Source organism: Molothrus ater, chromosome 15 (genome assembly GCF_012460135.2).
Source record: "Molothrus ater isolate BHLD 08-10-18 breed brown headed cowbird chromosome 15, BPBGC_Mater_1.1, whole genome shotgun sequence".
NCBI lineage: Eukaryota > Metazoa > Chordata > Aves > Passeriformes > Icteridae > Molothrus > Molothrus ater.
The window spans coordinates 13,742,580-13,756,650 of NC_050492.2; the positions used below are offsets into that span (position 1 = coordinate 13,742,580).

General features: G+C 43.4%; 1 protein-coding gene across 1 annotated transcript in view; it reads left to right on the top strand.

The window, feature by feature from the left end:
- The window catches only part of SGCD (sarcoglycan delta), a 306,777-nt gene that overhangs the window by 267,276 nt on the left and 25,430 nt on the right, over positions 1-14,071 (top strand). The window contains exon 7 of the mRNA XM_036392009.2: positions 728-800. Within this exon, the coding sequence (XP_036247902.1) occupies positions 728-800 (73 nt within the window). The remainder of the gene's footprint in view (positions 1-727; positions 801-14,071) is intronic.

The following is a 14,071-nucleotide window of genomic DNA, read 5'->3' on the forward strand; positions in this document are numbered from 1 at the left end:
GGGTGAAATGGCCCAGCTGGGCTGTGCAGGTGGCCATGAAGAGGATTGCAGGGGTCTGGAGCACAGACAAGCTGTTTGTAGTACCCAGCAGGTCACAGGTCTAAAGCCAGTCAGCAAACGGGGCAGTGCAGCTTCCCCATTGTCTCTGAGAGAGGGGGGAATGAGCAGAAGTTAAATAATTTCTGGGTCACACATTGAACTGGTGGCCAGGCTGGGACTGGGGCAGGGTCTGCTTGTGCTGCCCTGCACGAGGCTGCACCTCCCTCCTTTTGCCCAGGCAAGAGCACAGCCTGACTGGAGAGGTGCTTGCAGGGATCCAGTCAAAATCTGCTTTTCTCCCTTGAGCATCTCTGGGAGCCCAGTGAAAGAAATGATGTTGTAACATGCATCCATGTTCTTCCATGAGGAATGCAGCTGGATTAGATGCCTGGTTAGCAAAGGGTGTTTTTTTCCAAGCTCCCTGCATCAGCAGCCTCTCCCCAGGTTGGGCTGCAAGCACCTGCTTTTCCAGCCAGAAGTGCAGAATACAGGCAAACCCCACGTGCAATCAAGGCAACCCATTGCAGCTGAACAAAGTCTGGCTTTTCTGGGGACAGAAGGGATGTGCAAGAAAGGCATGGGGTCAGGCAATGGGTTAAATTGCACCTAGGTATGATTTGACAATCACTCCCCTGATAACAGCTTATAATGTTTACAATTTGTCTTCTGTTTTGTTTTGTGATTTCAGGAGCAGAAGGCACAGTGTTCCCTAAATCTATAGAAACTCCCAATGTCAGGGCAGACCCCTTCAAGGAACTAAGGTAAACTTTGGAATATGGTTTAATGGTAACTCAGTGGAGCCTTGTTGGAGTTGTGCTTACTGCTGGGCATCATTTCTGCTTTTGCATAAGAGCTTGGGGATTCTCTTTGGAAGGCATCACAAGAGAGGATGCCATGGAAGAGAAGGGACCTGCCATATTTACATGTGATGTCACCAAATTAAAGGCAATCACAGGTCATGAGAGCAGCATTTCTGCTCTGCAATGTGCTCTGCATACCTTGGGCTCAGCATTTGGGAAAAAAAATTGAGTAATCTTCTCCTGGTTGTGCAGGGAGGTGCTGCAGGCTGTGCTGGATCACAGGGAGTAGCAGCAGGCAAAAGGATAATGCCCTCCAATGTTATCTGACTTGCAGAATTACAAACCCTCCCTGACCTTCACAGGGCACAGCTGTGCACATGTGTAACTGCTGACACTTGCAGAGATGCCAATTGTTGACAGCATTGTGCCAAGGGGGAATAAACAGCTCAGCCCTCAAGCCAAGGCCGGGTGTTATATTTACTTTATTTTTTAAATAATTTTTAAAAAGTGTGGCACTACAGGTTAACTTGAATCACTAGCCTCTGGAAAGATACTAATCATATGGCCTAAAAAATTATTGACTGAATCTCCTGGTATCTTCTGACCAAGAGTGAAGTAGAGGTTTGCCTCAATACTCAAATTATCCCTCCTTAGAATAAGAGAGTGTGGTATTTGCAGGGTTCCCCAGACGGAGTAGGAATTGAGAATCTCCCTGTTCTCAGAAGGCTAATTTATTATTTTATGATATTGTATCATATTAAAGAATGCTATACTAAAACTATACTAAAGAATAGAGAAAGGATACAGATAGGAGGCTAAAGGATAATAATGAAAAACTCCTGACTCCTTCCAGGGTCCCAACACAGCCTGACCGTGATTGGTCATTAAGTCAAAACAATTCACATATTGGATAAACAATGTCCAAACCACATTCCAAAGCAGCAAAACACAGGAGAAGCAACTGAGATAATATTGTTTTCCTTTTTTTCTGAGGCTTCTCATCTTCCCAGGAGAAGAAATCCTGGCAAAGAGATTTTTCCAGAAAATATGATAGTGTCAGAGAGAGAAATACAAAAATAAAAACAATTTTTAAAAAAAAGCAGAAGGACATTTTGTCCTTAAATCTTGAGTTGCCATCTCTCCTTTGCTGGAAAGGGCTGGGGATGGAGCAATCCTGAGACAGCTGAAGTTGAGCACGAGTGCTGCTGCTTTACTGCAGATGCAGGGGCCTGAGAGAGAGCAGCTCTCATGGATTCCCTGCTCTGATACCAGGGATAGTTATGGCCCAGCTAGGTCACCAGGGAAGATGACAAATATCCCATCTGCCTTCCCTTGGGTCTGTCTCTACCTTTCAGTTTCCCCCAGGAAACCCTTAATTGTTCCCATTCCCCACTCTGGGGATCATCTGTCAGGAGCAGGAGCAGTGGAGGCATGGTTGGGTTTGTTGTGGAAGTTTGTTCTCTTCCTCCAGGCAGAGACTTTAACCCTGCCTCGTGGTTTTCCCAGTTTGGGTCTGCTTCCTTTAAAAAAAGAGGAAATGTGGTCTTTACTCTCTGTGACAGGCAGCTGGCAGGGCAGGGGCTGCTGTGGGCAAAGGAGACTGAGGGCAGAGAGTGGTGGGGCAAGGTTCTCCAATTCCCTGGAAAAGCCAAGCAAAGGCACCAGCAAATGGATTTCTAGGTGACCTCCAGGTGACAAAGGCTTTCTGGCACAGCCCATGTTTACAGACATTTTCATTTTTAAAAAAAAAACAACTGCAAGATCATGGTTAAAATACCCAATACCATCTCCAAAATTTACAAGAACCAAAATTTACAAAACCAGTCTTGAGTAGTGCAAAAGAGATGCAGGATTTACGTCCAAGTTTGTGATAATTTAAGACTTTTCTAAAATGGGAAGGGGGGGGAAATCCAAATAAGTGTAGGATGTGGTATTGGAGGGGAAAAATGTGAATTGAAAGAGCCTTAACCTGATTGACTGTGCTTCTGTTCCAAAGCAAATTAAGCTAAATGAAATTGAAATGAATTAATGGCAGTATCCATGCAAGGGATTGATTCAGTATATTTGATCTGCTTTAAATTCATGGTGTTATTTCACTTGTTTTATGTGGAGAGCTGTTAGGTAACTGATTTCCTTTCGAATTAGTGGACTGAGTGAAAAAAATCCTTTAAAATCTGTTGTGGTTTTTGTATTTTTTTTAAAGGAAAATTACTGAATAGCATTTAGCTGGGGGAAAAAAAAAGTCCCAGAAAGTGCTAAAACACTTTGTGTGCTTCTGACAAGCTTATCTTGGCAAAAAATAAATGTTTTTACAGCATCCTGAGGAGAAAAGAGCCAGTGGTGGCAGTGTGTAGGGAAAGCAAGGTTTTCCAAGAACAAATGCTCTGCTGCTCCCCAGACCAAATCCATCCATTTCTCTCTCCATGTTGGATCATTGGCTGCTTCTTAGGTAAAACGGTGCCTTTTGGGGGCAGTACAGAGTTAATAGTGAAAATAATCTCACTCTGAGGGGAGATTTTTTGCTTCCTTCCAATTTTGATAGCAGAGTGTGTGCATAAGGTGTCCTTTTTGCCTATTTACAAAGATGCTGCAGTGAAATGGGGCTGGATGAGATGGGCCCTGAGCTGTCACACATTGTTGGGGAAGCAGCAGTGAAATCACACCCTCAGCAGCTGGCTTGCCTCTAAAAGACCTTTTTCTGTAATAAACAGTGCTTTCTTTCCTGCTTAGGCTGAACTTCTCAGGTGGAAAGTGCACATTCAGCTGCTGCAGGTGCCCCCAGGCACCACCAGCCTCCATCTTTATCCTAAAGCAAGGATTGTGATCCATTGGGGATTTCTCCCTTTGCTCTTGTCAGTGTCCACTCCTTTTGTTAGATTCCAAAATGAGGTGGCAGCTGTCACAGAGAGAGGGGACCAGCTCCTCCTGTCACAGCTGGGACTCAGGACAGCTGGGTGTCCTCCTTGCCTTCCTCCTCTCCTGGACAGACAGACTGGCAGGACAGACAGACTGAGTCCCTGGCAGGACAGACAGGACTCATGTCCCCAAGGCCTGCAGTCACACCTGTGTGCCACCACAGCTGACACTCTCCAGGTGACAGGACACTTGTTCTCAGCAGGCTTTCTGTCCCTTTGGCTGTGAATGGTTTTCATCATTCAGCTTTATTGGTAAATCAGCTGCTCTTCCAGGTGCTCGTCATCCTGGTGATCCTCTTGGCTCAGTGTCCTTTTTAAAACATTTTTGCAGTGGTTTAGGAGAGAATCCCAGTGGGAATATGTGCACAGCCTTTTCCTGACATGCTCAGCCCCTCTCAAGGCTCCAAGATTTGCTTTTGTGCTGGTTTGAGCCAGCACTGGACTTTGCTGCAGACAGACTCAGGAACCCTAAGATATTCCTGCTCAGTGTCCACTGTGCTAGGAATGCCAGAGCTCATTATTGTCTTGTTTAATTCAGAGTGTAATTAACAGCTCATGTTTCTTACCTAGACTCTACAATATTCTTTAAAAGTGACCTAAAAACTAGAGAAGGTTGACAAATTTTTTATTTACTTTTGTGAACTTCTTCATGTTTTTACATACTTAGGGTAATTGTAGACTCCTGAATGTATTTGTTGTTGTTTGTTGGGTTCTAAACTGGTCAAAAGCTGTAAAAAGGAAAGCAAACAAATCCAAATTAATTTTAAATACTTGGGATGTTTAGCATTGCCGTCTGGTATCGTCCCAAAATAGTTTAGGGGGAGGGCTTGGGAGATTTGTTTGGACATTGAAATATTTGTACTCATCTGCATTGATGCCTTTTAAAGCAGGTTGGTGCCTTTGACATATGGTAATGTGATTGCTTATGTATAAAAGTTGAATTCAATATGACCTTTTCTCACTGGATTGTTTGAGTAGCACCCAAGTAACTTGTCAAGAGGCTGCCTTGAGAACCTCTCCTTGACATTGGCAGGAATCACCTGCCTTTTTCTATTTACATTCCTCCAAAAAACAAATACATGCCAGAGATGCAAACAGAAATTGTCCATCAAACACCAGATCAGCACTCTGCAGAGGTGAGGGATGAAGGCTGGGCTAGCCAGTGAATGAGGAAGAAGGAAATAGTTTGAGGGGAAAGGATTAAAAGGTGGGTGATGAAATATAAGAGAAAAGTCTGAGGAGGATGCTGTTAAAGTGCCAGGTACTGGAGGCTGGGGGGTTTGGAGCAGAGCTGCCTGGAGTACAAATGTCCAGCTCTTGCTGCAGCTTGGAAACCTGCTCTAGGGTTTTTCTGTTCCCAGAGTTAAATAAAAGGAAACCAGACAGCATGAAATTCACTCCATGAGGGGCAAGCACACACCTGGAATTCATCCACAGATATTGTAGGTTGAAAATGCAGTAAATTGCTCATCCAAGGCCGGGAAGCCAGGGGATGACTGTTTTTTCTATAATGCACAAATACAGTTAAGGGAGAATTAATCCCTTGGGCTTAAAGGGGTAATTTTTGGCTAAAGTTAATTATGAAGCACTGAAAGCACGAAATGGCAGATGAAATGTGCTTGCTGCTTGATTTTATTAGTGCAATTCCACCTCACCACATAGAGTACTGAACTATCCAAACAGTCCAAGTGAGACCTATTGTAACAAAAAACAATTTAAATGCAGTGCTGAGCTAACGTAACAAGACTCATTTTGAAAAGCAGGAATTCTTACCAAGTTAAAGTTTCTGTCAGCTGTGTTTCATAAGGCACCATAGATAAGTAGGTACAAAAATAATATTTCTGTCTAAAACCAATTACATTAATAATGATTAAGAGGGGGAAAAATGAGAGGAAATGCGAAAAATAAATGGTATAAAAGAGGAAGTAATTGGTGAGAAATGAAAGTCATTTATAGAGAGTAATATATGATACTGAAACACTGTTTATTTCACAGTGAACACTTGTGGATTCTGTGAGGTGTCAGCAAGGGGGAGATGACCACTGAACCCTTGTACAGTGCAGGTGTTATTTTCTGATTGTTTTACCAGCAGGGATGCAATTTATTTCTCTGTTATACCAATGCAATCCCAATAATTTTGGTAGTCCTACCAGCTTAAAAGACAACAGATTTTCCTTGGGATGAGTTTACCTTCACACTGTAACAAACATAACTACTTTCAGTTCCTTTCAGGCAGGTTAAATGTATACAGCCATCTCCACTAAAGCCACCACAAACTTATTCATACACAGCTAAAAGGAGACACTAGGTTCCTGGTTTATAAACTTCAGGCTCATTTCAGTGCCCTGTGGTGAGTTGCTTTTGAATCCTCATCGCCTCATTTTCTGTTTGAGACCACCACATCTGATTTAACAATTTTCCCATGGCAGCTGAGGCTTCCTGAAACTCTTGCTGTTGGAGAGACGTTCTCAGAGCAGAATTCACACTGATTTTGCAGCCACTTTGCTTCAGTATTTTGTCCTGTTGACATCCCTTCAAATCTGCCTGTTTGTCTCTTACAAAAGACAAGCCACAGCCCTCCCAAGCCAAAGGCAGCCTTTCCACAGCTTCCCGGGTGCATTAAGGTGTATTTATACCGTCGGATATAAGGACTGGAGTTAAGGAAGCAGTTGATTGCTGGGGCTTTCCATCTGTTCAAGTATTTCTCTTGCAAAGAGAAGGAGAGAGGGGAGTTGCTGTTCCTTTTCCTTACCCCAGCAAACCTTCCCTTAATGGCCTTCCTCTCTTTTCACACCCAGCACCAGGAAGGGTGGGTTTAGCTCTTGGTGTCCTTCCCTTCCCTGTTTTCAGTGGGTGAAGCCTCAATCTGGATGAGCTGCTCAGGAGGGAAATGCAGAGGTGTTAGTGGGGTTGTGCTGGTTTATCCCAGCTGGATAAACCATGGCTCTGCCCTGTTCCCTTATCCCAGCTGAATAAACCATGGCTCTGCCTTGTTCCCTTATCCCAGCTAGATAAACCATGGCTCTGCCCTGTTCCCTTATCCCAGCTGGATAAACCATGGCTCTGCCTTGTTCCCTTATCACTGAATAAACCATGGCTCTGCCTTGGTCCCTTATCCCAGCTGGATAAACCATGGCTCTGCCCTGTTCCCTTATCCCAGCTGGATAAACCATGGCTCTGCCTTGTTCCCTTATCCCAGCTGGATAAACCATGGCTATGCCCTGTTCCCAGTGCTACTGATGGCATCTGTCCACAGGCAGATCCTCTTCACAGAGGACTAATGGATGGTGAAGGCAGGTTTGGCAGGAAGGTGCTTTGGACTCAGTGTATTGCTGAAGTAAAAAACAAATTCAGGAAAAAAGGCAAAGCAGCTGGAATTGGTGGTGAAGCAGCCTGCAGAGTGTGCTGGGGTCTTCCCAGAGTCCCCCCTGTCCCCTGTGCTGCTGGCACATTCCATCAGAGCTTTGTGACCCTTCAAGTGAGAGCAGGAGTGAGAATGTGGAAGGAAGGGACAGATTTCTACAGGAAGTTGCTACCAAATAGCATTGCCTATGGGATAGAGAGCAGTGGGAATATCCTTCTTGTTTGCTGGTTAAGGCACCAAAATATGTGGGAAGATACTCAAGATTCATCTTTTTCTGCCCATATTAAGCAGCACAATTGCAACTGGAGCAATGGCTCCAGACAGAGACCAGTTTAACTCTTCTGGGCCCTGAGCAAACCCCAACAGCTGGGTTCATAATCCTCTCCCTGCATTTATTCTGTGGGGGTTTCCTAATACAAATAAAGTTTTTTCCTGGGAGATATTAATCGTCAGTCCTGGCTATTATCTCAGATTGAATTCCTTTGCTGTGTACAAGATCTGTATCCTGCCTTGCTGCCTTGTGCCCAGGTTTGTCATTAGCTTTCAACAGCAGAATGTCACTTGCTCCATAATCAGAGCATCCATCTGACCTTTGAGTGCTGCTCACAGAGGTGTGTGAGCCAGAAATCCTCTGGGACTTGAGAGAAAGCCCATCCCTGTGACCAATCTGTACAGTCAGACATGCAGATGTATCCATTTGAATTACAAAAAAGTGAGCTTGTTTGGCTTTTTTTAACTCTCTGTGCAGTACACTGCTAACCTTGAGTAGAAAATAGATGCTAATAAATGCAAGGTCTTAAAAATGTGAATTATAGCCATTTCACACTCCATGGCAGACTCACACTGGTGAAATGGCTTAATACTTAATTACAATGCTTGTCCTTCTCTCAAGTGCAGATGACATTCCTCAGATAGATTTTGCAATGACATCTGTGGAAATAAGTTGTGAAACTAATTAGTTATTCATATAATACAGAATATTGACTCCACACTGATTAAAGGGATGTGGTGACACATCTAACATGATGTATCTGTCGAGTGGGTTAGTCTGAGGTGGTATTTTTGGAAGGTCTTACAGAAAATTATGAAAATACCATTTGGCCTCTGGAATGCAGATGTTTATGGGAAATGTTGCCTTTCATTTACATTTTGATAATGTTTTAGGAGGAGTGCCATGCTCTGGAGTGACACTGTGCCCTGGCACCTCAGCTTCAGGCTCTGAGTACCATTTTGGGGGTGCCAACTATAAAAAAGTCTGGAGGTTATTGACTATCTGCAGCCATTAGTGCTCTAAAAGCAATCATTAGACAGCTACCCAGAGAGATGGGCAAGGAAACTGTTGGGTTTTTTTTTTCAATGTTTTCCTTGCAGCAGAGCTTGGCTGGAGCTGGTGTTCCTTAGGGCAGTCAGGAGATGCTGCAGCAGGAATCAGTTGGTGCTGCTGCTCAGGAATCCTGCATTTGTCACGCTCTGTGAAAGGCCCAGAAACCATTCTTTTATCATAACATTTGTACTTGAGATAGAGCTATTTGTACTGAGGGTATTGAGCATGAAATACAGAAGTAAATAGAAAGTTGGCAAGGAAAGCACCTTACCCACCTATCACTGTGATCCCAATCCTTTGCAAATACTGTGATATTTAGGATGTAATCATATTCAAAATGACTGAATAGCTCAGAAGAGAAGGAGATTTTCCTTTGAACACTGTTCTTATCTTAAAGAAATGAGAGGAATGTAATCCACTGAGTACCATGTTTGCTTTTGGGTAGAAAAATACCTGGTTTTCTTTAATATTTCTCTCTATCCCTTCATACGTCTCTCCAGCTGTGCATCACATATTCCTAAAACCCCAAGTGAAGAGCAAAGCAGGCAAAATAAAAATCTCTGCGTTATTCAGCAGTCAGTACCTGCTTTTAAGAAGGAATATCTCCCTGCTAAGGCTGAGCCTGGGAGCTGTCTGCAGGCAGAGCTCCCTGTTCTCACTGTGCTGAGCCCAGCACAGGAACCACAGCTGGGATTTCACCTGCTGAACTGCAGCAGTGCACAACCAGCTTCCTGAAAATGAGGCATTTAACACAAACTTCTCATTAACCTGGTACAAAATAGGGGAGGACAGTTCAGACACTTCACTGCCCAAGTGAGGAGTTCCTCAGGGTTTTGTTTCCTGCTGCCCTTTGCTGGTTTGGCTGGGCCACAGCAATAATGTTTATTAGTTTGAGTGAGGGACTTGGAGCTACAGAAGTCCCCTGTGAGTAAAAAGGACATTTTTACAAATACACTAATTGTACTTCAGGCAGTAGTCAGGAATCAAGAGCTGCTGCATAACCTTATTAAAGAGAGGGGAAATATGTGTCCACAACTACAGTGGGGTCCTTCCTTTTGAAAGCAGTATTTTGTATCTACTTATTAAGAGAAATGACAGATGTTCACCATGCCTAAAGAATCTTTATTCTGAATTTGTTTCATGTGGAATAGAGTTGCTCTCTTTAGGCCAAACAGGAGTAGCTACATCTTTCATCATGAATTGATTTTATCTTTTTCATGTGTAGTGACTGCCACTGCTCTGCTTCTCTTGTGTATGGATTTATCCCCTGGGTTATTGGGGCACCTCTGGCTGTCTTGAATTGTGATAATTTCTGGCCAAATAGTATTGCTGAGTTCACACTGAAGGAATGTCACTGCCAGCTCTGGAGTGGTGTTTGGAATCAGCGTGTGGCTCATGAGAATCCCTTCCTAAAAGTGACCAGCAGCCAAACCTGGCCATTCTTTGCACAGTCCATAGTTGCTCCTCTGGTCTCTACTTTATTAGAGTGATCAGAATACATTATCAGAGTGTGAGCATCAGCTGTGGGCTGCCCTGCCCTTCCTGGGCTCAGCAGTGTTGCCTGGAGGAGGTGGCTGACCCATCTGGCACCTTGTGTCCTGTGAAGGGAGGAAAGGAAATGCAGAATCTCCTTTGTGCAGCCAGGTGGGTCCTTTTTCTCATCTCCAGATTTCACAGCCTCATTTCCAGGTTCTCCTGACAGCTCTGAAGCTGGCAGTCCCTGCTCTGCCTTCCTAGCCTGAGGTGGTGTTGGAGTGACTCAGTGTAAAAAAGGAGCATTTTTGGGGCCATACTTGTGAAAGCACCGTGTTAAAGGTGGAGCACTGGTTTGAAAGGCAAAGTGGCAGCCACCATTTCATCTGTCCCTGAGCTATAAATACACACCCCAATACACACACACAGCCTTGCTGGCAAGGAAAATAGTGCTCTGTTTGACTTCAGCTGCACAAGAACATCCTTGGATAGAAGAAGCCCTAAAAAAAACCTTAAAACCTTTCTTTCACATGATGCTGTGTGGCTTCAGGGCCATGCAGGAGATGAGGAAGCAGAAATGGGATTGCACCCCAGTAATAGTCCAAAAGCTGATGAGTGACCTCAGGAAAGCCTGAAAACCACAGAAATGCTGTGCAGTTCTCCAGAAAGAGGCAAAAACCCCAGTGTGGGGGCAGTAGGTGCAGAAGGAGAGGAGCTTTGCCCTGGCTTAGGCAAACAGGGATGGGTGCTGGCATCTTGGGACCCTCCTGGAAATTCTTCCTCCAGCTGAAACTCAGCTGCAACTCTCTGTTCTCTGTTGAGGTGACCTCAGTTCATGAGTTATCTCTGTGAAACAGAGCATAATTCTTTTTCTTTTTGCAAAACAAAAAGAAAAACACATTCTCTGCCTTCTTGCCTGGTTTCATGTCATTAAGGAAGGCTGGCTGAGGACATGTTATACAGTGGCACAAGGGAATCAAGCAGGAAAGTAAACTGAAAAACCCCAAACTTAGGCCATCAAGGATCATAAAAGAGGTTGTAAAGCAGAGAGGAAATGGTCTCCTGGTGAGCTGGAGAACAGCTGATAGGGCTGGATAATGAGGGGATGTGCTGCTCTAAGGAGATGTTCCCTGCCAGTGAACTCCGAGAAAATCTGCTTATATTTGATATAATAAGGGCAAAAAAAGCAAGACACAGAGTTTACACTGCTAGTGCTGAAGTGTGTGGCAGTGATAAAAATGTCATGTCCTGTCCACTTCCTTAAGTATTAGCATTTTAAAAGACAGAGCAAGAAGTAAAGTAAAATGTCAATTTAGGGGTTTTTATTAAGGATTTGCTGTCTTAACTTTAATGAAGAAGTAATAAATATAAATGGATATTAATGGAAGGTTATTAAAGCTGTCTATTTTGATAGAAAATATGCAGTATCTTCTCCTGCAATGCCAGAGGTTAAAGATTATTATTGCTTCCTAAGGCTTCTGAAATTAAATTCTCTCTTATATGACCCAAAAGGTATGATTGAAAATGTGTGCGTGTGAAATGGTTTGTAATAAATCACATTGCAATAAAAATCTCTTTAGAAAAACAGGATATCTTACCAGAATCAACTGAGGAGCTCTGTCTAAAGAGGGAAGTTTTTTTATAAACCATTTGGGAAATTCAAATGCTGCCAGAAGGATGACCCAGAAAGCACACAGGAACTTGTGAACAGGTTCTGAGCTTTCAGCCAAAGGTTGAAACCCAGAGTGCCCTGGGTTAAAAACTGCCTTTAACAGGATCTTTTCTGGTTTATACACTTCTAATTAATTACAAATGACATTTCTGACAGAGCCTCTTAGGGTACAAAAATGAAGTCCTTCATAACTGCTGTTTGCTTCTTTCTAAAGCCTCCAGACCTCTAAATACCAGAAAATCAATTCTTGTTCCCCTGGAGCAGAAGGGTCTGTGCTTGAAGCACGGTGGAAAAAGCCACTCCCAGCTTACAGTGCCAGGAGATTTGGGCAGTTCATCTCTGCTCCTCTCCAAATCCAAACCCGTGGGTGCAAATCCTACTGCAGGCTCTGGATTAATTCACTGAAGCTTTCTGAACTACAGAAACTTTGGCAGTGTGGGGTAACCATTGTGGTGGTGGTGTTTCTAATTAATTGGCTGAATTCTGCAGGCAGAGCCTTGCCTTTATTCAAAGAACAGTTCCCATCAAGTCACAAGGTAATGTTGGCCCTACACAGCACGTTGTGTCCCTTGGTCATTTCTGCATAATTTCCTTCAGTATAAATAGATATTAATGGAAGGTTATTAAAGCTGTTCATTTTGATAGGAAATATGCAGTACCATCTCCTGCAATGCCAGAGGTTAAAGATTATTATTATTGCTTCCTAAGGTTTCTGAAATTAAATTCTCTCTCTAACGACTCAAAAGGCATTATTGGAAATGTGTGCTTGCAGTCACAGTGTGTGCAACCACACTGCATGTGTTCCTGCAGGAACTGCACATCTGGAACCAGGAACTGCACATCTGGAAACAACCCACGTTCTGAATTCAGCCCTGGGACCTGGAAGCTGCTTTAGCCTGGGCCTTGGCCCATCTGTGCCCTGCACACTTCCAAAAATGCTCAGTTTTATCTGTGTGGGATCAACTTGATTCTATCAAGAAGAGAATATTTGGTTGTTTGCTTAGGCTCAGTTCCTCATCTCCACCACTGCTTAATCCTTTACAAAAAAACCCAACAAAGTCTTACAGAAAACATCAAGGGCAATACTGCTAAAGGGATGGAAAATGGAACACTAAATCTCTCCTAGTTCCTTTCCTTTTCTTCCCTGCTTAGAATGTGACAAATTTTCTATAACACCCACTAAATATGTTGATTTTATGGGTTCTCAGTTGAGCAGTAGGGCACCATTTAATCTCTCCATCCCTTGACATTGTGCCGAACACTGAGAGAGGACCAAGCAATGAATTTGTCAGAAGGTTTTGCAGAGCTCTGAGGTGCACAGCATTCAAACAACATCACACCAGGAGTCTAAATCTATGAGTCTAGAGGTTAGTTACAGATAGAAAGAATAAATCAAGCAATAAAGGATGCCTATAAAAAAAGGATGCTGCCTTTTAAATGAAGACACTTCAGAGTTCATCATAAACCTCTGACATGTATTCAGTCACTCTGCTTGCTGTCACAGACTGAAATATATTTGAAGGTGCCTGCATATTTTATGCTGTAACCTCTGATAAACACATGCTCATTTTCAATGATGTTGCATCAGACCTTGTGAGCTGATGTGACTTGAAAGGGGAATCACTGCCAGGGAAATGGGAGCTCTGCAGGCAGAGGTGCTCAGAGCCACATGAAAAGTGTTTCTGTGACTCACACAGTCTGTCAAAATGTCCATGCAGTACCAAAGAGAGTGTTGGTTTCATAACCATTCTTTGAAGAAGCTCTCCTCCAGCTGGATGCCAGCTCCCAGTTTCCCAGTGAAGCACAGCACAATTCCCTCAGTGTCTGGCCAGGCTGTGGGTGGGAGGCTCCAGCACTGGCCAACCTGCCAGAGGGACTGGCCCACAATAAACAATTCTACAGCAAAATAATTGCTGCCTTTGGTTTGAATTTCCAGGGGGAAAAAAACAAAGCTCAATATAAACAAAAGCAACATCTGGCTGCACTTTTAAAGCAATGAAAAGCCAAATCAGCCTTCAAAACCCAGACTGAAATTCCCATAATGGCTCTCTTGTTTTGCTTCTCACATGGAGATTATGGCTCTCCTGAAAGAACAACTGCAAGACTTATGCAGGGCCAATACTTAAAATTGACCATCCCTTAATTTTTTAGTGTCTGTCAGGAATTAATGGTGTGGCATTGATTTATGGAGCTATCCAGGCCACTTCTGCAGAGCTCCCTTCTTTTCAGAGATAAGTATTCTGGGAAGCTGCTGGTGTGTTTGTTATCCATCAGGACCCGTCAGCCACTCTCCATATGGTTTGTTGCAGTCAGAAAAATGCAAAATTCTTCTTAAAAGTGTCATTTTCTACAGTTCAAGAAGTGCACTTTCTGAGAGATGGATTAAGAGTAAAGCAGAGGAGGCAATAATTATTATTAGTCTGTATTTCAAGAAGTAACTGAAGAAGTTTGAGCACCTGAGAGATTAATATTTTTAATCCTTGA